This window comes from Podarcis melisellensis (assembly GCF_964234715.1).
Source record: "Podarcis melisellensis genome assembly, chromosome: 5".
Taxonomy (NCBI): Eukaryota; Metazoa; Chordata; class Lepidosauria; order Squamata; family Lacertidae; genus Podarcis; species Podarcis melisellensis.
The window spans coordinates 77,023,439-77,049,540 of NC_138537.1; the positions used below are offsets into that span (position 1 = coordinate 77,023,439).

Here is a 26,102-nt window from a genome sequence, read left to right on the forward strand (position 1 = left end):
CTCTAGGACTTTTAATTCTGAAGGAGAACAGGGGTCGCCCAACAACTCCCAACAACCTTAAAAAAGTTACAGCTTTCAGGATTCTTTGGAGAAAGCCACAACTGTTGGTATAATAATGGTTTAGGTGTAGAGTATGGATGTGGATGGATATAGAATTGATTATATTGATTAGGAGTCTGGAAAACTCATTAACCATGGGCAAAATCATTTATTTCAGGCTCAGATACCTCTCCCCCAACAAACTGAGGATAAAAATATCAACAAAGCTTCTCTCTCCTTCTTACACACCCACATGCTCCAGCACCGGGGTGTGTGTGTATGTGTGTGGAGGGGTGGAGAGCAGGCTGGCATGTGTCCTGGGGGCGTGGTGCACTGCCCACAGGGACGTGGCGGACGTCCTGGGGGCGTGGCGCATAGCTGTCAACTTTTCCCTTTTCTTGCGTGGAATCCTATTCGGAATAAGGGAATTTCCCTTAAAGAAAGGGAAAGGTTGACTGCTATGGCATGGAGTGCTGCCTGCAGGGGCATGGCACGCCGCCTGTGGGGGTGTGGCATCCAGCACAGGCAGGAGACTGCTGCGATGGCACCCCACTGGGATCGTGCTGCCGGGGGCGGTGCGCTCCCCCCGCACTCCTCTGCCTCTGCCACTGCCTCTTCTTCCTTCTTCCAGTACAGGGACTTTATTACATTGGCATTTTGTCTCCTATTTCACATGTATGTTCCTTGGTAGAAAATGGTGCCACTAGGGCTGACTATGGGATGGAGGTCCAGATCTTCCTTGGAGGGAAACCAAGTGGCAGCTGACTTCTGAGGCACTCTGGGAAATGAAGATTGCAGGAATGAGTGTTTGGTGCCCACTCTGCAAAACATTTCGAGAAAAATGAGGAAAAGGAACAAGAGCTGTTACTGCTGCTGCTGCCAGACCACCTGGTAAGGGGAGGAAGGGAGATCAGCCAGGTGGGTGGCACCTGAGATTAGATGGTTTTCTTGTTTTGTTTAACAATCAAGTGGTGTATAAATTTATGAAATAAAACAAAGCAACGAATAATAAATAAACGTTTATCTACTTTTCACACCCTGGGGTGTCTTTGACAAGAATGGTGGCATATACAAAACTGACGAAACACTTTTGTGGTGTCAACTCCTTATAGGAACAGGTGTGGATGCTGTAATATTTGAAACTGGGCTGGTCGTGCAAGGCCTGCACCACCAAACATGTACATTAATCCACCAGGCTGAACAAACCTTCTGTTTCTGCTTCTCGCCTTTGTGAAAACAAGTCTTTCTAGCACCAGGTAGTCTACAATATACAGCCAGTGCAGCTCAGTGTTTTGCCTGCAATAAACCAAGTGGCTGCTCAATCCATGGATTCACTGTGTAATCTGTTGTTGTTGTTGTTTAGTCATTTAGTCATGTCTGACTCTTTGTGACCCCATGGACTAGAGCACGCCAGGCACTCCCGTCTTCCACTGCCTCCCGCAATTTGGTCAAACTCATGCTGGTAGCTTCGAGAACACTGTCCAACCATCTCGTCCTCTGTCGTCCCCTTCTCCTTGTGCCTTCCATCTTTCCCAACATCAGGGTCTTTTCCAGGGAGTCTTCTCTTCTCATGAGGTGGCCAAAGTATTGGAGCCTCAGCTTCAGGATCTGTCCTTCCAGTGAGAACTCAGGGCTGATTTCCTTAAGAATGGATAGGTTTGATCTTCTTGCAGTCCATGGGACTCTCAAGAGTCTCCTCCAGCACCATAATTCAAAAGCATCAATTCTTCAGCGATCAGCCATCTTTATGGTCCAGCTCTCACTTCCATACACCACTACTGGGAAAACCATAGCTTTAACTATACAGACATAACTATACGGATATAATGATAAATGAAATACATACATACATACTTTCCCATTTCTTATGGACCTGTGTCTCTTCATGTTATTTCTGCAGTTTTTCTGCTCTAACTCATCAATAGGAGTAGTAATCTACTCAGTATTTAAAGTGATATTTGGCATTTGTAGCACTTGTAAAATATTTGCACATATTCGGGTTGCCATATGACCTCTTTTTCCAGGACACGTCTTCCTTTCCAGGATTAAAATTTCTGTCTGGATTTTTAAAATTTGGAAAAATGTTCAGGGGGGCTAGTTAGTTTTGTTTATAGTAACGGAAGAAATTTTTTCTAGTGCATTAGATCTAAGGCACCCAGCTAAGCTAGTCTGCAGCAGATAATCACAACAGAGCAGCATCTTAAACTAGCTACATACTGTATAAATCCCTTGTGGCTGAACTAAAAGGACACTGGCTCAGCTACAAAACCTTGGAGAAGGAGTCTGGTAAGGCAAGAGCTAACATCCCCCTGCCATTAAGGAGAGTCCATATGTACATCTTAAACAGTTTAATAAACTGTTTTGTGCACACTTATGTTCACAAAGATGTGAACATGAGCCCAAATACGTTCATGTGGCAAGTGAACAAGCAATATGTATTATTCTTATTTTGTTCCTGAAAGTTAAGAACATTGTTGCTAGCAATATATCAGAGCTTCTATAGCCTACATATAGTATATTCAAAATGAGAGTTGTCTTAGTGATCCATAATTAAAAGTAGAACGTGTCCTCTTTTTTGCTCTTCAAAATATGGCAACCCTGCCTTATAACCCTGGACGATAGGCCCATATTATTATCTCCTTATTGCTGGTTCTGGGGGAGGTGCTCAAGATGAGAACAGTGGGCTGGCTATGGCAAGATACTGAGCGCGTGTCCTAGAGGAGGTCTGAGGCAGAGATTTTTTGCCTTGCAGGTCACGACTCATACCTGAGCTACTCATTCGTGTGAAAAGTCTGTCAATCTTCCTCCGTTTGGCTGAGATTCAGACCAGGCTGTTGCTGTACCACTGAATCTCTCTTCAGTTCAGCAAATTGTGTGTGTGTGTGTGTGTGTGTGTGTGTGTGTGTGTAAGAACAATATTATTAAAATAATCATATTATGCCTTTTTAAAAGCTATTCTCCCCCCCAAAAAAATTCCACATTTTCTACCCACAGCACAACTCCAATCCATTCATCCATGTGAAACATTTAACACTGAGAGAGGTCGCTCCAGAAGACCCAATCCCCCAGATTGTTAAAATATTCCTGTCTGGATAGTGAAAAGAATAATTTTTGTTCCATAAGCAAAAAGCTGCTCATCTTTAGGAACATTGCTTTGAAACTGTGCACTGAGGGAAGAAAGAAACCTCCCCCCTCCCTCCCTCCCTCTCTCTCTCTCTGTGTGTGTGTGTGTTTCCAGGAAGCAATAAGCACCTACATGAAAATAACTCCATCCTTAATCCCCTGCCTATCCGTTTTTATCTGATGGCTTCGGCACGGGCAGGAAGATCACTGCGCGGCAGAAAACGAAGGCGAGTTAACAAGATGTGGCCAGTCCCATGGATAAAACAATAGAGAAAACCCTCTTCCACTTTGTCTAGCACCCTGGTGTCGTTCTCATGCCCAGGTCGCAATGTGGCTCATGGTGGGCTTAGTTTGTTGCCTTGTGTTTGGGGGGCTGCCGTTGGCTCTCGCCTCGTGCCCTTCCCAATGTAGCTGCGCTTTCCACAGTATCAACGAAGGGACGAAAGCAAGGTATGTTGGCAACTGTCTATTTCTTTTATTCCTCGGTGGGCTCTGAAGCGTTGTTTCGTGAGTAGAGGTTAGCGCATCACCTGAGCAGAACCGCCCCTCCCCTCCAAGTAGACGTGGGTCATTCCATGGCTCTTTGTTGCAAATGTTATTTTCCCAATCACTTTGTACTACAGCTTTCTGCACAGTCGGATTAGCTCCAGAGCAGACTGTAATCTGATTTCAGAGATGTCATTTGCTGATCTTCTGTATGCCAAAGGCAGAAGCAATATAATTAACATTGGTACAATGTTAGGCAAAAGGGGCACTAAAATTGAGCTTTTGGAAAATATATGTGCAGGGAAATGGTTTTCATCACCATGTTGGACCAACAAATAAAACATAACCATGGACTTTTCATTTTTTAAAAAACAAAAAAAACCAGACAGCAACAGTACCTATATATTTTATTTTGCTTCCAACATTCCAGCTGAATGCTTGTTTCTGAAACTAGCTAAGATATGAAGCTTACTCTGTTTTTTTCGATCTGGTGTTTTTTTTGTTTTTGTTTTTTAAAGAAAAGCAGCAACAGATGTTTCCATTTTTTCAAGGGCATACATGTTGATCATGGCGACAGAGATGCTCATTCAAAGTATTATGTAAAATGCTTGCAAGCGTCGAACAATATGTGCCTACACTGAGCCTGCCTAAACAGGCAGCCAGTGAGATTTGCAGAGAAGTGAACTTGTTTTGTTTATTTCACTTTGTAAGCACTTGTTGATCTTCTTTATACCAAAGGCAGAAGCAATATAACTAACATTGGTACAATGTTAGGCAAAAGGGGCACTAAAATTGAGCTTCTCTAGTTCCATATGCAGGAATTAATAACATGTAAAATAAAATGTAATACTCAGGACTCATATAGTGCCTTTTGATCTCCGCCGAAAATACTTTGCATATATTGCCCTGGCTGTTCTTATAACAGCCCAGTAACACTGGTCGGAATTATCTCCACATTACAGACTAGGTTTTTTAGCCTGAGAAATGATGCTTTGCCTAAGGTTACCTGGTATGTGCCAGTGGCTTTGCAGGCAGCTCACATTTGTAGCCTCCCCATCTATACATGCCCATGTGCAATTGCGCATGGATATACAGTGTGCACAACAGGTTTCCTGTTGAACAATTAAGCCGAAGGAAATGAACCATTGATTATTGTAGCACATAATATGAATATTTAGATGCTCAATTAGGACAAAAGGCATTTTGATTGCTGTGAGAGTAATATCATCCAGTAATATTCTTACATTCTTACATATAAACCAATGGCTCTAGTAAACGTTCTTTGGTTACCATTTTAGGAACAAAAGGAGAGTTATTTCTAATTACTGTGCAGATCCCACGACTCCTTATAGAATGATCAATGCTCTGGGGTGTTGGAATATAATCTAGACTAATCTAGTTAGAAATATTCAAAGCAATTAGGCAATGGAGCAAGCTTTCCTAAGAGTTTAAAGAGGAGGGCGGACATGAATTTTATCAGGGCGATTTTACTTATAGTAGCATGTCTCAGCACAAGGCATTAGGGCAGATCCTTCCAATCCAAGCAATTTATATATGAACTTTGAAGTGATTTCTGTTCCATACTGAAAAGCACACATTTAGGGCAGCAGTGTTGCAAAGTAAAGCACTTTATTTTTCTCTCTGTAGGAATGAATTGTGATGTTTCACTTATACGGACGAAAGAAGCAGGAGCAACTGAGGCCTGCTCCCTTCCTCTAGTTAGGAGGGATGGGCAAATTTCAGTTTCTCTCAGTTTCTCATTTCTCCATTCTTAAGTTCATTTCTCCACATTTACACATCAGCTTGCAATTATTTTTTCTAAGCTCTCACGAAAATTTCATCAGTGTTCCAGAGCAGATTTCTCTTCATATATATGTTTCTTTATGCAATTTTGCCAAATATAAACAATTTTGCAAAGCAATTTCATCCAATACAATGCATTTTTGTACATTATCTTTACAAATACATGCATTTATATGCATGATTGACCTCAATATATGAATTTTGATATGCATTACATGACCGGTGAACTACACTGCAAAGCTTGGAGAAGTACAAATTTCGAAAGATTGTTTCAGATTTCATATTGTTTTGGAAAGTATCAGGTAGGTTCACCTTGAATGTGAACTGAATCTCATTTACATCTCCCATCTCAGCTTGTGAGTGGACCTGGCCACTGAAATTCATCATCTACTTGCACAAAAAGCCATGCTGGATTCTGCTTCTTGGAAGGTCATTCTTAGAACACTGGAGACTGGCTTTCACGACTTGAGTACTTTGGAAAGATAGGATAAAAATATTTTGAGTACATTATTGGAATAAATACTTATATAGAGGTGTCACAAGCTTTTTACCTGGTATAATAAACAGCTATGAATCTTATTGGATTCTTCAGATGTTGTTGGACTCCAACTCCTATAATCCCAGGCTACTAACCATATGGACAGGGCTGGCCCACCCAAGAGGCAAGGTGAGGTGACCTCCTCAGGTGGCAGGATCCACAGGGGCAGTAGATCCTGATGTAACTCTTCATCGACTCCTTCTTCCCTAGCAGGGAGAGGAGCACCATTTTGTGGTTCACCTCAGGTGCCAAAATGTGTTGGGATGGCACTGCATGTGGGATAGGACTGATGGGAGTTGTAGTCCGAAACATTTAGAGGGCCACAGGCTGCTCATCCCTGCAATGGGCAGCTGCAGAGGACGGTTAAATTTATTACAGAGTGTGCTGTCACTCTGCATAATACAAGATGTGGCCAATGCCCTGCATGAACTCAGTGTGTATCCTAGAATGCATCCCAGAATCCTCTGTGGTGTACAGGAGTCCTTTGGCAGACATGAAATGGGTGTGGAAGGGTTTCCATGAATTTAGACATGTTCAATTATTTTTATTTTATTTTATTAATTGCATTTCTGACTCACCCTTCCTCCCAAAGTAGCTCCAGCAGCAAACAATAACACAATGCAATTTTAAAAATCTGAAACCAACATCAAGTCACGTATTCGTACAACGAAAAATGTCCATGTTGCCAGGAACGGTATCTTTCCACCATTAAATGCCTGGGAGAACAGGATTCTTTAGAAATTCTACTAGTGTAGGAACAAGAGGCAACAACTAGCCAATTTTATGCTACTTTATGCTTCTGTTGATTTTGGTGAGTTAAAGATCTGCATTAGGCTGTGATCCTAAAGCATAGTCATTTGGATTTTAATAGGAGTGACTCCCAAGCAGTTCCATTATTTTTGTATCGTTTATAATCCATCTCCCTTTCATCAAAGTGGTGGCCTACAGAATGTGGTTCCCAAGCATTCACCTCTGCAGGCAATGAACAGACCCAGAGCTGCTTAGCTCCAGCAAGGTGGTGCCCACACATGCCTTCAGATCACACCCTGGTTTCAACACAATTAGCCTTAGGTTTCAAACATCTCTCGTTGAAAGTCATGGGGTTGAAAAGTGCTTACCATTGAGTTATGCCAGGACCGGCATGATTAGTCAGCACCATTGGGCATCTGCTGAGACCCCCAGTTTGGGGAGGGCACTGGTGGCCACCAGAGCCAGGTGGTACTGTTGCCATTACCAACTATCCAACCTCTCTGGGCAATGCTGAGAACATAAACAAACAATGGAAATGAGTAGAAGGAGCAGCAGTTGACACTGCCTGCCCACTCATGTGCCCCTTCTGGGGGGCAGAGATTGAGGGGAAGCGAGTAGAAGAAGAAGAGTTTGGATTTGATATCCCGCTTTATTACTACCCTAAGTAGTCTCAAAGCGGCTAACAATCCCCTTTCTCTTCCTCCCCCACAACAAACACTCTGTGAGGTGTGTGAGGCTGAGAGACTTCAGAGAAGTGTGACTAGCCCAAGGTCACCCAGCAGCTGCATGTGGAGGAGCGGGGAAGCGAACCCAGTTCACCAGATTACGAGTCCACCGCTCTTAACCACTACACCACCCTGGCTCTGTAGGTAATTACAGGATATAGGAGCATTTGCCAAGGTCCTCCAGAAACATGCAGCTCACACTGGGTGTGAGCCCCAAAAATTACCCTTATGATTTCTCAAAGATTCAGCCATGTTCCTTTGTCACAAAAACTCTCCACCCAAGGCATGATGGAGAACAGCAACAACCGGGAAAAGATAGACATAATATTTTACAAGGACAGGAAGAAACATTACGGACAGAACAATTGCCACACACAGGAAGAAGAAGGGTATTGTTTGAGTGCTTCACCTGCAGATTTATAAATCATTTAATGTGTCAATACAAATGGAAGTCATTAATATTGCAGTTGTTGTATAAGGGATTGGTATTTTGACTGGAGTGTAATTGAAATTATTAAGATTTTGCAACACAGAAATAAAGTAAATTATCAAATTCTATCACACAGGGGGACACCTAAATTTTATAATTTGGCATCTGCATGATTGGCATTAGTAATTGTATTATAGTTTGGCATTGTTATAATGAACTTATTATGGGATTATTGTAATTGAAAACTAATAAAATTATATATATATATATATATAGTTTGTCACAAAACAACCAAGTCCTGTGGTCACAAAAAGGCTAAAAAAAGGATGTCAGGCTAGAGATCTGACCAGCTCGTTTGTGCATTAACCTCTCTTGTCCACCCCCTCAGGCATTTTAGCAGTATAAAAAAGAATGAGCCATTAAACCCCTTGCTGAGAACCTTGTCCTGCAATGAAGTTCTCTCCCTCTCCCCAAGGTACAAAGTGGTATTCTTCAAGTTGAAGTTCCCAGGTTCAACTTGTGTCACCTCTCACCAAATGAACTTAGATAGAAAGACCAGGAAAGTCTCACAGAAGACTCTACCACTGTAGATGGACTGATGGTATAGCCTTTACACACCTTTTTTATGATTCATATAATGCAACAGGTACTGACTCTACAAAACGCTGCAATACTGTGGCCTTTAGAAGACAAACAGAAATAATTGGGGAAAAGGGAAGGCTGTCAAAAGCATGCCAGGCAGACACAAGCAGGGATTCGCAGAAGTAATTTATAGCTTGCAAATTTGTACAGTCAAACCTTGCTTGTCGAATGTAATCCGTTTCAAAACATTCGACAACCAAGGCGCAGATTCTGATTGGTTGCAAGAGCTTCTTCCACTTAAGTGGAAGCCATGTCGGACGTTCGAGTTCTGAGGAACGTTCAAAAACTGGAGCATTTACTTCTGGGTTTTTCAGCGTTTGGGAGCCAAAACATTCGAAAACGGAACCGTTCGAGGTTTGACTGTACCCACTTATTTATTCTTATAAAATGGAACAAAGTTCTAGAGTAAGAATGTGTGTGTGTGTGTGTGGAATTAAAAAGGTTTAAAATGCATATAAATGAACCGATGGTGAAAAGGTTTCAATTTGAGAAATGTTCATTCAGCGATCCATTTGTTCCAACAGAGCAGTTCTGTGCAATGACCCAGAGATGACTCTCACACCCGTGAACTTCCCCGCGGATACATTTAAACTCCGGATAGAAAAGACAGCCATCCGCAGAGTCCCGGGAGAGTCGTTCCATTCCCTCCGCAACCTGGAATTCTTGTGGATGCCCTATAACTCTTTGGCAAGTCTCACTGTGACTAACTTCCGGGGTCTCCGCCGGTTGCAAGAGCTGAGGCTGGATGGGAACGCTCTGACCTCGTTCCCCTGGGAAGCCCTTCTGAGCATGTCCCAGCTGAGGCTGCTGGATCTGCACAACAACGAACTTGCCTCTCTCCCAGCTGAAGCTGCTCAGTACATCCGGAACATCACTTACCTAGATATCTCGAGCAATAAACTGGTGACGCTTCCTCAAGAACTCATCGCTGTCTGGTCGAACCTCCAAGCAGTTCCATACTTCCCCAATGACAATTCTAAGATCATCTTAGGTAAGAGGTTTAATGATGAAACTGAACGAAGGAAAGCTCTACTATTCACATTATTTATGACCATACCTCAGTGGGCTGGATCAATTTCTCTCACTTTCTCATTTTTCCAGTCTTAACCGCAGCTCTCCTCATTTCCATATCAGTTGGAGATTTAAAACAAATATCCGCGCCAAAATTCATGAGCATTTTCATGCAAATTTCTCCTTACACACACACATTTGCTGAGCAATTATTCTACATTATTGTCAATAATATTTGCATCTTAATGCCTGCTTTATCCCACCATATTCGTCTCCATACACATTACTTGGTTGGAGAGCTGATTTCCAAAATTTTGAGAAGCGCTAATTTTGAAGGTTGGCTGTGTTTCTGTTCACGTATGGTTTCAGGGTGTGCAAAACGAGGTGGGTTTGCCTTTGAACATGAACAGCATCGAATCCTGCCTCCATACCTAATCCAGACTAAGTTACTAGGAATTTAGCTTCCATTGAAATTGATGGGACGGAAATCATGACTAATGTGTCCTCTTTTAAGATTTTTCTGACTATTGTTTAGCAATTATCATGCTAAAGTGTTATTTAAAAAATCTATATGGATTTCAAACATTAGTACAATAATATACAATGAGAATAAAAAGAAGCAATAAAAATACAATTAAAAATCAATACAATTTTTTTAATGTAATGGATATGCCCGCTGTGTTAACAAAATTCTTCAATATTTGGCCTGATCTTTGTTACCATGGATGTGGTGCTACCAAGACCACTTCCATAGTTGCTTCCAAACCTACCTCTGAAGGATCTCCAAAGAGGAGATTTTACAACTGTCCCAGATAGCCGATTACATTATGTTACGAATGAATGAGGTCTTACCAGAGCTGAACAGCAGTATCCTTTCTTTTACATGATGCTCCTGTGAACACAAGCATAAATGACAGCAGCTTTTTGTGAGACAACGTTACATGGCTGACTCATTTTCAACACAACATTCAGTGCAACCTCCAAACATTTCTGGGAGATGCATCTGACTAGCAAGTTATGCTTCAGCTTGTACATTTGCTACCTCTTAAGTATGTGCAAAACCTTACACTTTGAATTTCATTATGTGGTTCCTTGTCTGGTGCTGCTCAGGGTAATTGTTGCATTGAATGCCTAGGCTGTCCTTGAAAGTGTTTGCAATTTGTTGAGGTTTTCTGTCATCTGAAGGCTGCTGCTAGCACAAGAAACCCAAACTGTGGCTTTAGACAACAATGTATTTACAGACTCTGGAGAAGCAGCCTGAGATCTGAGAGATCCCTTTCCATCTGTCAGAAGAGGTTTGAACAGAACTTTTCAACACCAGAAGAGCCAGATGGGATCAATGGGGTAGAAAGCAGGGATGCCAGTATATGGAGACAGAGCCAAAAATAGGTGGAGTCAGCTAATTCTAGGTTTTTCCTCCTCCTCCTCCCTCCTGGCTTGGGGGCCCAGGGGAAGGAGAGGTGAAGAAACTCCTGTTGTGCTGGCTTCAACATTGTTGTTGTTTAGTCGTTTAGTTGTGTCCGACTCTTCATGACCCCACGGACCAGAGCACACCAGGCACTCCTGTCTTCCACTGCCTCCCGCAGTTTGGTCAAAATCATGCTGGTAGCTTTGAGAACACTGTCCAACCATCTCATCCTCCGTCGTCCCCTTCTCCTTGTGCCCTCCATCTTTCCCAACATCAGGGTCTTTTCCAGGGAGTCTTCTCTTCTCATGAGGTGGCCAAAGTATTGGAGCCTCAGCTTCAGGATCTGTCCTTCCAGTGAGCACTCAGGATAGGTTTGATCTTCTTGCAGTCCATGGGACTCTAAAGAGTCTCCTCCAGCACCATAATTCAGCTCTCACTTCCATACATCACTACTGGGAAAACCATAGCTTTAACTATACGGACCTTTGTTGGCAAGGTGATGTCTCTACTTTTTAAGATGCTGTCTAGGTTTGTCATTGCTTTTTCCCCAAGAAGCAGGCGTCTTTTAATTTCGTGACTGCTGTCACCATCTGCAGTAATCATGGAGCCCAAGGAAGTAAAATCTCTCACTGCCTCCATTTCTTCCCCAGCTCCAACATTACACAATGTCAAAAGAAAACATTGCAAATGAAAATCAAATACAAGATACAATAAAGACCTGCATTTAAAGCAGTATGATTGACAGGGAGACAAGATATTCCATAAACATAAAAATCAAGTAAAATCAAATATAGAAAATGAAATGAAAACTCCATGTAGAAACATTATTAGCCACTAAACAAAATAATGGAGATAGAATCTGATCTGCCCTCACCCAGTAACATCTCCCAAAGATATCCTTAGCAATCTTGCACATATAAATTTCACCATCACTCGATCATTCCTGCCATCCACACTCATAGCACAGACTAACCTCTAGGCAACCAATTGTCACAAAGTGATTGTCTGGTTTATGAAAGATATCTGGCAGCATTCAGCACAATTCACAACCAGCCCTTTCACCGATCTCCATCTAGGCTTAACATTTATATAGCACTTTCAAATTTTCAGTGCTTCATCATATGCATTATCAAGTTGTAAGGTAACAGCGTCCTGTCATGTAAGCAAATATGATTATTCCTCATCTTGCAGACAGGGGAGACTGAGGCTGAAAGCGAGCGATTTGCCTAAGGCCACCTGGCAAGTTTATGACAGAGGTGAGATTCAAACTGGGGCCTTCCTGATTTGCAGGTCCATCTCTTAGGCATTATAAATCAACTTTTTTTTCCTCAGACAAAGCTAGCAACACTGCAAAATGTTGCTGCCAAACACCTACCTTTGTATTGAAATTTGCCAGGTTGGCTTTTTCAGGAGACTGCAGTAAAATCCACAGGCCTTGCCAATGTGAATTTTATTCATACTGTCAAACTGGCCAATTGACACATTCCTTTGTTTTCCTGATCAGAGCTCATTCTTGCCATTGATTTATTCAGCGTTTATAGATATCTCAGCATAACATACCCTGTCTCCTTCTCTCTCTCTCTCTCTCTCTCTCTCTCTCTCTCTCTCTCTCTCTCTGTGTAAAGTCTGAAGCATGGTAGACACTTAATAATTCAGCATTCTTTATATCCTCTGTCACTGCCTTTCCTTCATCACTGAGCAGCAACTTCTCATATACCTCTTTTTAAAAAAGCATTTAACTTTTACTGGTCTTTCCTTGTTTCTTTTCTTGATCTTTGCTTTCCTTGAAAACACCGTAAGGTGCAGGTCATCTTAGGAAATGCAGGAAGATAAGAATTCTCTGCATAGTAAATAAGCATATAGAAGATGCTTGCATCCTTTGATACATTGTACAGTAACCCTTCATGACTTTACCACAGGCATAATGGTAAGGGGATATTTCCATGCCGAAGTGTTTCTGTACAGTCTGACAGTCAGCATTTTATGGAATGATCTGTAGACTAGGGGATGATTCTTTTATAAAGACACAGGAAGCTGCCTTTCCTTGTTTGCACATCATGGTAAGCCAAACTATAGCTTTCTGGGACAATGCAAGAATGCTCGCTTCCATCTGCTCCTCCTTTGCCCTTTCAGCACAGAATGGTAATCCAAGGTTTAGCAGAGTGTTTCCTCTGAACCTGGTGCCATAGTAAAAGGTCTTTCCTTCTGAATCACAATCTATAATCAAAGAACAACCAGTGGTTTTCAACCAGTGTTCCGTGGCACCCTGGGGTGCCTTGAATGATGGTTGGGGTGCCACGGGCAACACTGACCTCTGTCCCTCTTTCCTTCCCTCTCTCCTCTGATGCCCTGTGGCATCTCTGCCTCCCAAAGGCTTGCAATGGCTGTTTGTTGCAGCAGCCCTCAGCAGGTGAATGGAGCCTCTGGGACTGGCCAGGGGGTGCTTCCCAGGCCCCTGTAGGGTAATGGGAGGAGACACCTCTCTTTGGGGCAGGAGGGTAGCTCAGAGACAGGGGCGGCGGCTTTGGCTGCCCAAAGGACTCCCATGGAGAAGGCAGAATAGAGGAGGCAGATGGAACACTCTAAAAGGGAGAGTGTTCAAAAAGGGGTGAGAGGCTGCCAGCTCTGCAGGCAAAGGGTGACATAACTGGGCTCCAGAGCCCCACATGGGTGCCACAGAAAGAATGCAGTTGGTCAAGGTAGCCGTGGATCCAAAAAGGTTGAAAACCATGGTCCTGAGTTCCGATGGTACCCTAATCCAGATCTTCACTTAGCTGCTGCATTATGCTGTGCTGAAAGGTTCATGGATGAACAAAGTGGGTGCGATCAGTCCTGGTATGCCATTGTTTGGCTTATAGTGACATATGAATGAGGCCGCTGAATCAAGCCATTGATCATAGCTGTCAACTTTCAGATTTGAAAATAAGGGATCAGCAGCCTCGAAAATAAGGGATCATCAGCCTCACCTGTCCCAGGGACAGTCTACGGGATATCTAACAATCTGGGATAGCAGCGGGAAGCAGCGGGAAATGGTGCTGGAATAAGGAAATTTCCCACAAAAAAAGGGAAGATTGACAGCTATTCCATTGATCAATCTAGCTCAGTAATCCATCTCAGTACATGACTGGCCATAGCTTACTAAGGGTTCAGACAGGAATATCTCTCAGTGTTATGTGGAGATGCTTGGGACTGAACTTACTTTCTGAGTGCAAATGTGTGCTTTAGCATCGACCCTTCCCCGAGGTTTTGTGTTGACCTTTCTACTGCTGTCACTTTGCCATGCTGAACCTCTACCCACAAATATCAGAGTCGTTCATGATCTTGGGTGAGGAATCAAGGCTGGTTAGAACCAGAAACAAGGAGTGAAGCAGAGAAGGAGGAATGGCCAGAATCAACCTCTGTTTGACCTGGAGAAATTCCAAAGGTCAACATCTGTGGAGAGAGACTTGCATCAAGTGTGCATTGGCCGTTAGAAGGGCATCCAATGAATGCAGAAGCAAATTCAAAGCACTCTTTTCAGGATGGTTAGAGGCTATGTAGGGGACTGTCGGTGCTGTAAACTCATCACTTTGCCCCTGAGGCTACAGAGCACGCGACAGGAGAAGGCAACCAGACCACAATAACACATCATACTGCAAGCTGAAGCTATAATATTGGCCATCTGTTTTCTGAGCTATATGTGTCTTTTGGATCACAGAAGCTGTGATCTTGAACTATTCTTTCTCTGGGTGATGAAGATAACCAGGAGAAATTTGCCTAGCCTAAAGAGATTTAGAATCCAGCACTGTATATTTTTATCTTAAAAAATTAAAGCAGAAACATATTAGGGTAATTTCAACAAATAGGCAAGCTTGCCACATTTCCCCCTCTGCAATCTTTTTGACAATCTTTGCTTCCTCTCCCGTGATATTTATAGACTGCTTTCCCAATAAACTTGCTCAGGAGCAGACAAAGATGTTAAAAGAAGCAGTAAAATCGTGCAGATAAGGAAAAAACCCCAGACAGTTTAAAACATCAGCAGCAAGTAAAAGCCACATGAGAAATCATTGAAAATGATTTACAGATGGTATTTAACTCCGAGGAGACTTGCTAAGATGAATAAGAATGAATCAGATAAGTGCTGGAGACGCACCGAGGTTGAGGGTACGTTCTTTCATATGTGGTGGACCTGTAAAAGGATAAAAGAGTATTGGGAAATAATTTATAATGAATTGGAAAAAAAGGTTAAAAGGACCTTTAAAAAAACCAAACCCACCAGAGTCCTTTTAAAAGATAAAGGTAAAGGGACCCCTGGCCATTAGTCCCAGTCGTGACCGACTCTGGGGTTGCGGCGCTCATCTCGCTTTATTGGCCGAGGGAGCCGGCGTACAGCTTCTGGGTCATGTGGCCAGCATGACTTAGCCACTTCTGGCAAACCAGAGCAGTGCACGGAAACGCCGTTTACCTTCCTGCCAGAGTGGTGCCTATTTATCTACTTGCACTTTGACGTGCTTTCAAACTGCTAGGTTGGCAGGAGCAGGGACTGAGCAATGGGAGCTCACCCCATCGTGGGGATTCGAACCACGGACCTTCTGATTGGCAAGTCCTAGGCTCTGTGGTTTAACCCACAGCGCCACCCACGTCCCTTAAGTCCTTTAGTTGAGGATAATTCAGATGGAAATTCCCAGGTCTCAAAAAAGGTTATTTATGAATGCCACTATAGCGGCCTGTGTTTTGTTAGCCCAAAACTGGAAAACGAGCGAGGTCCCAACTAAAGAAGAATGGCAGCTTAAACTGATGGAATATGCGCAGCTTGCGAACCTAACTTATAGAATAATAGAACAAGAAGAACATAATGTTTAAAGAAGATTGGAAAATGTTTATTGAATATATGGGGGGAAACTGTGTACATTTAAAAACGTTGGCAGCATTAAGATAAATTCGACAGTGTAAACAAGTTTTGATGGAAATAATAATGGAATACTGAATGGTTTAGTTTACCTAAAATATGCAAGGATTTATGCTATGCAAAATGAACCATGGAAAGAGAAGAATGGAAGTCATTGATATTTTAAGGTTGTCTAAATGAATATCCTAAATTGTAAAACAGAAAATTTAATAAAAATTACATATATAAAAGCAACATGAGGCGATGATGATATGAAGGAGGAAGATTGTGTGTGCGCGCATGTACATGTGGAATGTGGAGAGAAAGTTTTGGCTTTTCTCTCATAATACTAGAACTGAGGAAGTTGAGTCCTGGAAGATTCAGAAGAGACAAAGTGCATAAGCATTTAAATTTCCTCACACAAGAGGCAATGATGGCCACCATCTTAGATGGCTTTAAAAGACGATTAGAAAAATTTGTGGAGGATACAGCTATTACTTACCACAATGACTATTTTCTGTCTATGCTGTCGGAAGCAATATGCCTCTGAATATCATTTGCTAGAATCACAGGCGGGGATAATGCTTTTGCACTCAGCTCCTGCTTGTGGGCATCTCATCGCCACCTGGTCTGCTGGGAGACACCCAGAGTGCCTGAGGAAACCCAGCCAGATGGGTGGGGTATAAATATTATAACAACAATTAGAAAAGGATGTTAGACAGGCCATTGCCCTGATTTGGGAGGCTCTTCTTATGATGTGTTTGTGTCAAGGTGGTTTGGTGGGCATCAACAAATTATTGAACAGAATACCATAGGAGAATTTTATTTCCCAGTTATGCAGATAAATAATAGTCTAGCCAGCAAATGGTAAGGTAGAGAAGGGGCATAAGAATCTCAATAGCAGCAGTCCTGATGCCTTGTATAAATTCTTATGTTACTCCAGATTAGGATCACCATACATCCCAGTTTTCCCAGATATATTCAGAATAGTGCAGTTAGCAGTACTGTTTGGGTGGAAATCACCCAAATATCTGGGAAAATCCAGACGTATGGTGGTTCATGTTGATTTTCTATAAAAATAGATTTAAAAAACCACTAAATTTTCTTTAGTGATTTTGCCCAAAAATCCACCTCAACAACTTTGGCCAGACCCAAAATAGCTCAACAACTTTGGCCAAAAAACCCCCAAAACAATGAAAAGAAAGCTCATCAATTTTGCCAAAAAAACTCAATAACATTTCTGTCCAGATATTCACTGTTTGAAGTATGGCAACCCTACTCCAGGTTTAAAGAAGAATGATGATTTGTTGCGGTTGCATCCTGTTTGCTTCTAAGGAACCCAGAGAGTGCACAGATACATTAAACGGCAACATTTTAGATGTTTTGTGCCCTCTTTCTGCCTCTTTCTGAATGGTGGCATTCAAATCACATCAGGGGGGAAATAAATCATTTAACCAAAGTAGGAACAAATAATCACATTACAATTGCATAACTGAATATTATCAAAGATCTTGGGTAAACAGAAGTACATTTGGCTAGCATTTAAAAGGTACTAAAGTATGTGTAATTTTGAGGGGTAGGAATGTGGATGGGGCATGTTCTGTTACTGGTAATAGGAAGAATAGTTAGATATGTTAGTGGCCTTGATTGTGGTGATCTTTTAAGTGGGTGGGGAGGACTTTTTCTGTTTAAATACATTGTCAGATGAATATTTTTGTTTTTGTGTATCGTTATTATGTATGTTTATCTGATTTTTGATATCTGTGCTATTTTACTTTACTGTGTTACTTTGAGGCACTTGAGTGAAAAAATGTGACTAAATAACAACAACAATATACAATTCAGAAGATCCTCTTACTGAGATTCATCTTCCTCATTTTCCAGAGATGGACATGTTTGAAGCATATTTTTTGCACCCCAAGGTGTTTGTATCAAGGACAGAAAATGTGTGTGTGTTGAAAACTCTTCAGAATCTAAATATAGATTCTGAACCTATTTGCAAGATCAAGGCCAGTTTTGGATTACCTTTTTAGGGCATGTAATTTACTATGCTTAAGGGTGGAGGAGAAATTCACTTTCTGAAGCATTTTCTGAAACAATATTCAAACTCAAATACAGCCATCCTTTGAAAATGGCACTTTTCTGAATTTTTGCAGTGCAGTTTTCCAGCCATGTAATGTGTGCAAAAATGCATATAAGCGTAAGCTGGCGCTCTCTCTCTCTCTCTCTCTCTCTCTCTCTCTCTCTCTCTCTCTCTCTCTCTCTCTCTCTGTGTGTGTGTGTGTTTGTGTGATGCAGATTTTGGTGAAAATAGCATTCACTATATTGAGGGACATTGGTTTGCAAAAATGTGTATAATAGGCAGGATTGCATTCAACAGTGGCTGGATCTAGACACATCAAAAAAGCTATACAGTTAAACGCATTGTAAACTTTGTAAAGGGAAATCCTGTTGGCAAAAGATATTCACAGTGCCATCTGGTGTCACAGTGTTATAACTCATATACAGTAAAGTGCTTTTTCTTTACTAACGTAGCTGAGTCCAGTGTGTTTCTCAGGAGAAATTTGCAGAAATATGTGATTTGGATGAGGATTTTTTTTTTTAAAGCAGATTGCTATGGAAATGTGGAAAACTCAATTTAAGATCGGAAAAATGATAAATTAAAAGAAGTAACTACATCTAAGTTTAGGGAGAATGCTGTTGTGTCCCGTTTGTGGGAGTCCCATAGGCACCTGATTTTGGACGAGACCTGATCCAGCAGGCTCTTCCTTTTTATCATTTTATTTATTTGCATTTTTGGTATAATTCCATGTCAGTGAAATATGGGCAAAAAGAACACAATAAGAAAAGAAACTCTGAAATAAAAAATAGGTTGCAATTTAAAATTTCTAACAATAGACCAAAAAATATTCCTTAGTCAACTTCCTCTCTCCTCCTTCCATGGTTCCTTTTATCTCTTTTCCCCATGTTTTGTTGGTTCACCCCATCTATTGTCACTACTTTTATAAACTTTATTTCTTACACTGCTGAAAATCTTACCATCCTCCTAGGTAGATTGTTTGCTTATAATACTTTTTCATATTTCCAATAAACAATACCCAGTCCTCCTTATATCTATAATCATTTACATTTCTTATTCTAGTGGTCATTCCTGCCAGCTCCCCATATTCTAACAGTTTAATATGCCATTCTTCTTTTGTTGGTACCTTATTTGTTTTCCATTTTTGGGCTAGTGACACACGCTTCCTTCTCTTCCCAGGTTTGCAGGACAATCCTTGGACGTGCGACTGCAGCCTCTATGAAATGGTCCACTTCCTCAATTTCCAGTCCCCCAACGTAGCGTTCATTGAATCCAGACTGAAATGCTTCACTCCCCGGAGCTTGGCCGGAGTTTTCTTCAGCCAGGTTGAACTGCGGAAGTGTCAGAGTCCCGTCGTGCACACATCCGTCGCCAAAGTGAGGACCATACTGGGAAGCACTGTGCTTCTGCGCTGCGGCACCACAGGAGTGCCCATTCCTGAGCTAAGCTGGAGGAGGGCTGATGGAAACCCTCTAAATGGCACAGGTAGGTTCTCCTTTTTCGGTTGCAGGCCCTGTGACTGTGGTTTGTAAAGAAGAGTGTAATGGTGTCCCTAAAGGATTCTGCTAAGTAGGTAAATGGGACGGAGGTGGCGCTGTGGTTTAAGCCACTGAGCCCCTTGGGCTTGCCAATCAGAAGGTACCGGTGATTTGAATCTGTGTGAGGGGGTGAGTTCCCGTTGCTCTGCCCCGGCTCCTGCCAGCCTAGCAGTTCGAAAGCACACCAGTGCAAGTAGATAAATAGGTACTGCTGCAGCAGGAAGGTAAACAGCATTTCCATGCACTCTGGTTTCCGTCACCAGATTCTGTTGCACCAGGAGTAGTTTAGTCATGCTGGCCACATGACCCAGAAAGCTGTCCATGCACAAACGCCAGCTCTCTCAGCCTGAAAGAGGGATGAGCGCCACAACCCCATAGTCAAGTTCGACTGGGCTTAACCATCCAGAGGTCCTTTACCTTTAGTTCTGCTAAATAATTTGTTAGAACATTCAACGAAGTCCTTTGGGCAGTTTGCATCAAGTTCAAGCCATGTTCAATTAAGCCATTGGAGCATTAATTGAGACATTAAAAATCTATTGATGTGGTTCACTGCCTAGAAACCAACATAAGCAGCACAACAGCATTTAAAGCCAGCAGAAATAATCTGCTCCAAGGGCAGATGATTTCTTGAGCTATGAAGCTACAATCCTGTACATGCCTACTCAGAAATAAGACCTTGTTAATTTAATGGTGATTATTCTCATGTAAATGGGTATAGGATTGTAGTCCAAGCCTGCTGCTCAGGTCATGGTTTAAAGATATACTTTAAATTGCATTAGCATCTTGCATCTTCAAAGGCATCGTGTTCTTATGTCAAAAGATACCATGGGGCCCTAATTAGACTTCTTTAGAAATACACTAGGGATGGGGAACTTGTGGCCATCTAGATGTTGTTGGGCTATACCTCCTATCATCCCTGATCACTGTCATGCTGGCTCAGACTGATGGTAACAGGAGTCTTACAACACCTGGAGGACCACAGCACAGGTACCCCATTCCTGCTATAAACAGCAGCAACTGATATGATCATATGTTCAGAGCACTTTCCCTTTAAGGAAAGGCAAAAGCATCTCAGGATTTTCAGTGGGACATGGCTGAGGTTTATTAAACAATGGTGCTCCAAGAATGGTTGCAAGAATGGTCTTTTTATTAACACTGGAACTCAGGTGTCACCCTTGGGAACTGAATAAATAGAAGGACTTCTTCACCCAGTGTGAATTAACTTTTGGACACTAGCTTAGAGATGGCTTTTAAAAGGATTCTACAACTGCATGGATAATGGGTCTATCACTGGATGTTAGCCATCGTAACTAAAGGGAAGCCTCCATGTCCAGGGGGAGGGGTATATCTCAGGTAACCGGATTCTGGAGACAAATGGCAGAAGGTGGCTGTCATCCTCTTCTGAGATTCCTAAAGGCATCTTGGCTGGCTGCTATTGGAAAAAGATTGCTGGACCACACTGGTTCTAGTTAGCGAGGCAGTTCTTAAACAGAGTGATGTTCTTGCCACTGCTATGGCTGTTCCCAAGCTCACTTGAGTAATGTCTACAGGTTTTGCTCAAGTGTTCAGGGTGGAGCAGATGGAAGTTTGTCCAGCCAAGCAGAGCACCACTTCTGGTCTCAACTGGGCTATCATCTTATGAATGACATCACTGTAAAATCTATTCTGATCTGATGTACCGTATTTTTCGCCCTATAGGACTCACTTTTCCCCCTCCAAAAATGAAGGGGAAATGTATTTGCGTCCTATGGGGCGAATGCAGGCTTTCGCTGAAGCCTGGAGAGCAAGAGGGGTTGGTGCGCACTTCAGGAAGCTATCCCCCCAGCCCGGCAAGCTCAGGGAGTGATGGCGAGGTTGTGCGCAACCTCGCCATCGCTCTTGGACCCGTTCTGGGGGCTGGGGGAAGCTCGGGCTTCCCCCGCCCCCAGCCCCGCAAGCTCCAGGAGCGATGGCGAAGCTGCGCTCAACTTCTCCATCACTCTGGGACCCGTTCTGGGGGCTGGGGTCGGGAGAAGCCCCCACGCCCCCAGCCCCGCAAGCTCTGGGAGCGATGGCGAGGTTGCACAACCTCGCCTTCGCTCCCGGACCCCCAGCCCCGAGGCTAAAAACGAAGCCAGGACAGCGAGCGGGATCCATCACGCTTGCTGTCTTGGCTTCTTTGCTCTTTGGGGCTGGGGGGGAAAAATAAATTTATTTTCCTTTATTCCCCCCCCCAAAAAAAAAGTGTGTCCTATGGGCTGGTGCGCCCTATAGGGTGAAAAATACGGTATTTTGATGTTTAGGGAACAGCCATAGTTCAGTAGTAGAACACACACTTTGCAAGTAGAAAGTCCCAGGTTCATTCCTCAAAAATGCCAGGCAGGGATGCAAAATACTTCCTGTTTGTAACTCACCAGAGCTGCTTTCAGTCATTACATGCATCACTGATCTAGATGGGCTAGGTAAATATAACTGCAGGACTTGGATGGCACTGTGGTCTAAACCACTGAGACGCTTGGGCTTGCCGATCAGTAGGTCGGCGGTTCAAGTCCCTGTGATGGGGTGAGTTCCCATTGCTCTGTCCCAGCTCCTGCCAACCTAGCAGTTCGAAAGCACGCCAGTGCAAGTAGATAAATAGGTACCGTTGTGGCGGGAAGGTAAACAGCGTTTCCGTGCGCTCTGGTGTTCTGTTGTGCCAGAAGTGGTTTAGTAATGCACATGACCCGGAAAGGTGTCTGCGGACAAATGCTGGCTCCCTTGGCCTGAAAGTGAGATGAGTGCCGCAACCCAACACTCACCTTTGATTGGACTTTGCACACATGACTAAGCCAGCATCAGCCTTTGACTAGACTTAACTGTCCAGGGGTCCTTTACCTTTTTTTTTAAAAAAAAGATGAACTAATGTCCTAATTCAGTAGAAATCCAATGAAGTTATCAGAACAATGATAACTTTTAGGTAATGAAATGATTATCTAAAAGAGGGGGGAATGGAATCTAAGCAGTCCGTTTTGCTGATTTCCATCCTGTTTCTTTCTTCCAGTGCACCAAGAAATTTCCAGCGATGGAATGAGCTGGTCTATTCTAGGCTTGCCTGTCGTTTCGTACCTTGATTCTGGAGAATATATATGCAAAGCAAAAAACTTCCTGGGAGCAACAGAAGCTTTCATCTCCCTTATCATCACTGACTCAGAAAGCACAGATGACCCCACCACAAACTCAAAAGGGACATGGAATGGAAAAGTGAGTGGGATGGAAGCAGCGGCTTACAACGACAATTTGGTAGCCAGGTACGTGATCAGCACGTCAACTTCCCCTACCATGGGTGCTCGGTCCATTCGTGCCAACACAGAAGGGAACCTGGCACTTCGAGATCAGGCACTAAATGTGATCAACAACCCAAGAAATCTCTTAGCGAGTCCACCTACTGCCCAACAGGAGCCAGAGCGCATTGTGAGGTCTGTCAGAGTCATAGGAGATACTGACCACAGTGTCTCCTTGGCATGGAAAGCTCCGCAAGCCAAGAACACGACTGTCTTCAGCATCCTTTATGCAATCTTTGGAGAAAGGGACATGCGTAGAATTAACGTGGAGCCAGGTAAGACCAAGATCACTATCAATGGCTTGATGCCGAAGACCAAATATATAGTGTGTGTCTGTGTGAAAGGGCTGATTCCCAGGAAGGAGCAGTGCATCATCTTTTCCACAGATGAAGTAGCCAGTGCAGGTGGAACCCAGAAACTTATCAACGTTGTGGTCATCAGCGTGGCCTGCGTCATTGCCGTCCCTCTGACATTAGTGGTGTGTTGCGGGGCGCTGAAACGGCGCTGCAAAAAATGTTTCACCCGGAAACCCAAGGAAATCCAGGACTCTTACGTCACTTTTGAAAGCCTCTCTCCAGGCGCCAAAGCCAAAGGAATGGAAGGGGAATACTTGACTAGACACACACCTGACGAATCCAATAGGTTGCTCTCTGCCAGGTCGAGTGTGGACTCAGAAGCAGTACCAAAGGCAGAGGGACAGCCGAATGAGTACTTTTGCTGACATTGATCTGTTAGTGTGCAAAGTGATTCCGCTTACACCTCTATTGGACAGTGCAAAAATGGCATGACTTTGAAGACTCACATGTCGCAAGTATTGTCTCGATATATTTGTCAAAAGAACAATGGACAGCTCTACCTGGACTGTGTTCCCCTCACACTTCAACAGCAAAAAGTCTATGTGTACATTTGCTGAGACCTCCCTCCTGCCAATCCAGTCCAGAACTGAGTGGAGTACTTATTGAATCTACACTGAGCAGATTTCGTTTTTAATTTTTGTCTGTTGGGGCATGCAGGAAGGAGGATAGAAGTGGAAATTGTAAGTTATTAGGACCCAGCAGATGATGGCTGGATTCTAGTTTCCTAGGACTCCAGAAAGGGAGTGGGTGTGAAAATGTTTAGGCTGAGGGGATGGAAGATGAGTGGGTATATTTATATGCAAAGAAGCAGATTGATATGGGAATGACTTGAGTCTTTGTCAGGTAGATGATGCAAAAACGAAGAACACACCTCCATCACAGAAAAAATAGAAAGAAAATGTGGAAAATGACTCAGGTGCAGAATAAACGTTATAATATTATTAAGTACAAAAAGACTGATCAAGGACAAAATAAAATGTGAACACATGTAGAATAACACTCATCTTCAGGGAATCAGTTACAACTATTCTCCTGTTAAAATACAAAGTAAAGGAAGAGACAACTTATCAAGGACTCATAAGAGATAACGACAAAAGGCTTCATCTAGGTGAATACTTTATAGCAAAGTTAGACAATGTGATGCTCTCTAGATGTTGTTGGGCTCTAACTTCCATCAACTTCTATCATGACCAATGGTCAGTGAATCAAAGCAGTTGCAGTCCAACAACATCTGGAGGGAACCACAATGTCTACCCCTGCCTTAAAGTATCTGTCTAGTCCCAAATTCTCTCACCACTCCTGCTCCTAATAATTGCATGGTTTCCTGGAAGGAATTTGTGATCAAAGATTAGGGAAGGAAGAAGGATGGATAGTGGGAATGTCCCCCAAGCAGTCTAGGCCTATGGTTTTCCCTTCTGCAAAATAAACCCCATTCCATGAATACATGTACATATATGTCATGTTGTTAAATGTATATTATGGTGTGTTGTCTATTCTCAGTTTTGAAGTACATTAAATAATTTAAAACATGGTTTCCTAAATTTATTTTAGGATGCTACGCAGAGAAATGGCTTTTGATAATGATAAGGTAAAATTAAATTACTGTCCAGATTCACAGTCATCCTTCTGACCTAAAAGAGGAGTGACTTCAAGGGCTATGTGTCTCATCATTCTCTATTTTCTTAGAGTGGGAGGAAGACAAAGAGCTGCATCTGTTGTTGCTCCACATCAACAAAATACCGTATTTTTTGCTCTATAAGACACACCACACCAGAAGATGCACCTAGTTTTTGGAGGAGGAAAACAAGAAAAAAAAAAATTATGAATCTCAGAAGCCAGAACAGCAAGAGGGATCACTGCACAGTGAAAGCAGCAATCCCTCTTGCTGTTCTGGCTTCTGTGATAGCTGCGCAGCCTACTTTTGCTCCATAAGACGCACACACAATTCCCCTTACTTTTTAGGAGGGAAAAAGTGCATCTTATAGAGCAAAAAATACGGTACTATTTAGCAGTTATATCTGCTACTGAATCAAGTTTTCTAGCAGCCACTGCCTTTGTCTAGCTAAGCAAGATCAGCTGCTGCTAGAGCAGACTACTCATAGGCTTTTTCTTTTTTTTAAAAAAAGGTAGCTGGAACTGCTGAATGGGAAGGGTTAAAAAGGAGTGGCAATTGCTCCTCATTATCCTCTGCACCTTCCTATCTGCCACCCGCCGGAAAGGACAATATGATGAGCTGTGCATTGGTCCTAGAAATCTCTCCTCCCCTGCTGACAAGTCAGAGTGCTGATCAACGGGACACCCTTCCACTCCTCATAATTCCAAACGAGCTGGACTCTTCCCCATGTGGTGGAGAGAATGTTGTAACAGCTTCAGGCCTTTTAGAAAATACTTTGATTGCCAGATCACAAAGTCAAAACCCGCCAGCAATGGCACAAAGTTAAACTTTGTATTGATCTAATCAGATACAAAAAAGCTGTATACACTTATTCAGAGTGTGGATGGGGGTGAATGACGATGTTGCGTTTCGTTTTTTTTAGAGTTGGGTCCTCAAGGAGATTGGCTAGATGATGAGATGACCTAAAATCTCTGACTTGGCTATGGCAAATGTTTAATAAAGTATTTCCAAAACATATCACACCTCTTCCCCTGACATGCACCAGCTGTTAAGTTTGTTGAAAGATTGCCAAGATGATGGGTGGCTTTCATGTTGTGCTGCGTCTTCTAAAAAAGTTGTTGAGATATCTGGGTGAATATATCTTGGAGATGCTTCCTGCATCTCAACTCTGTGCCTAGGATTTTATATAGTCAGGACAATGTATGGCTTTTGGGGGGTAAATGGAGCAAAGCCCGAATGATGCATTGTTCTGGAACAAGGCCCATGAAGAGAAATGGTGTGGAGTAGATTGAATTACAACAGCTTCAATTTCAGCAAGACTAGGATGCGTAAAATGCGGGCTCTACAGTAGTAAATGTTCAGCCTACAGCAGCTTCATCTCTCTCTCTCTCT

At 42.8% G+C, this 26,102-nt stretch overlaps 1 protein-coding gene and 1 long non-coding RNA gene across 5 annotated transcripts; one reads left to right on the forward strand and one right to left on the reverse strand.

Moving 5' to 3' along the window:
* LRIT1 (leucine rich repeat, Ig-like and transmembrane domains 1) lies at positions 1-24,577 on the forward strand. 4 transcript variants are annotated; one of them, XM_081912210.1, is made up of 5 exons: positions 1-107; positions 3,362-3,612; positions 9,061-9,527; positions 19,082-19,387; positions 22,460-24,577. In XM_081912210.1, the coding sequence occupies exons 2-5, from the start codon at positions 3,491-3,493 to the stop codon at positions 23,458-23,460; spliced, it is 1,896 nt and encodes a 631-aa protein (XP_081768336.1). In that variant the 5' UTR covers positions 1-107; positions 3,362-3,490; the 3' UTR covers positions 23,461-24,577. The 4 variants fall into 4 exon arrangements, with proteins under 4 accessions (XP_081768336.1, XP_081768339.1, XP_081768338.1 ...); XM_081912213.1 differs by lacking the exon at positions 3,362-3,612 and having other exon boundaries at positions 2-107; XM_081912212.1 differs by lacking the exons at positions 1-107; positions 3,362-3,612 and adding an exon at positions 660-930 and having other exon boundaries at positions 9,063-9,527.
* On the reverse strand, positions 5,643-10,451 carry LOC309370443. Its single transcript, XR_014168571.1, has 3 exons — positions 10,400-10,451; positions 9,416-9,548; positions 5,643-5,923 (listed from the first exon to the last, which is right to left on the reverse strand). It is a non-coding gene; the product is annotated as an uncharacterized lncRNA (long non-coding RNA).
* Positions 24,578-26,102: the final 1,525 nt, after the last annotated feature.

Bases quoted from the DNA above. Each gene is read 5' to 3' on its own strand.
- LRIT1 (XM_081912210.1), top strand. From the start codon at position 3,491: ATGTGGCTCATGGTGGGCTTAGTTTGTTGCCTTGTGTTTGGGGGGCTG. The intron at 9,528-19,081 runs GTAAGAGGTTTA...TTCTCTTCCCAG, and splicing joins CAATTCTAAGATCATCTTAG to GTTTGCAGGACAATCCTTGG. The intron at 19,388-22,459 runs GTAGGTTCTCCT...TCTTTCTTCCAG, and splicing joins AAACCCTCTAAATGGCACAG to TGCACCAAGAAATTTCCAGC.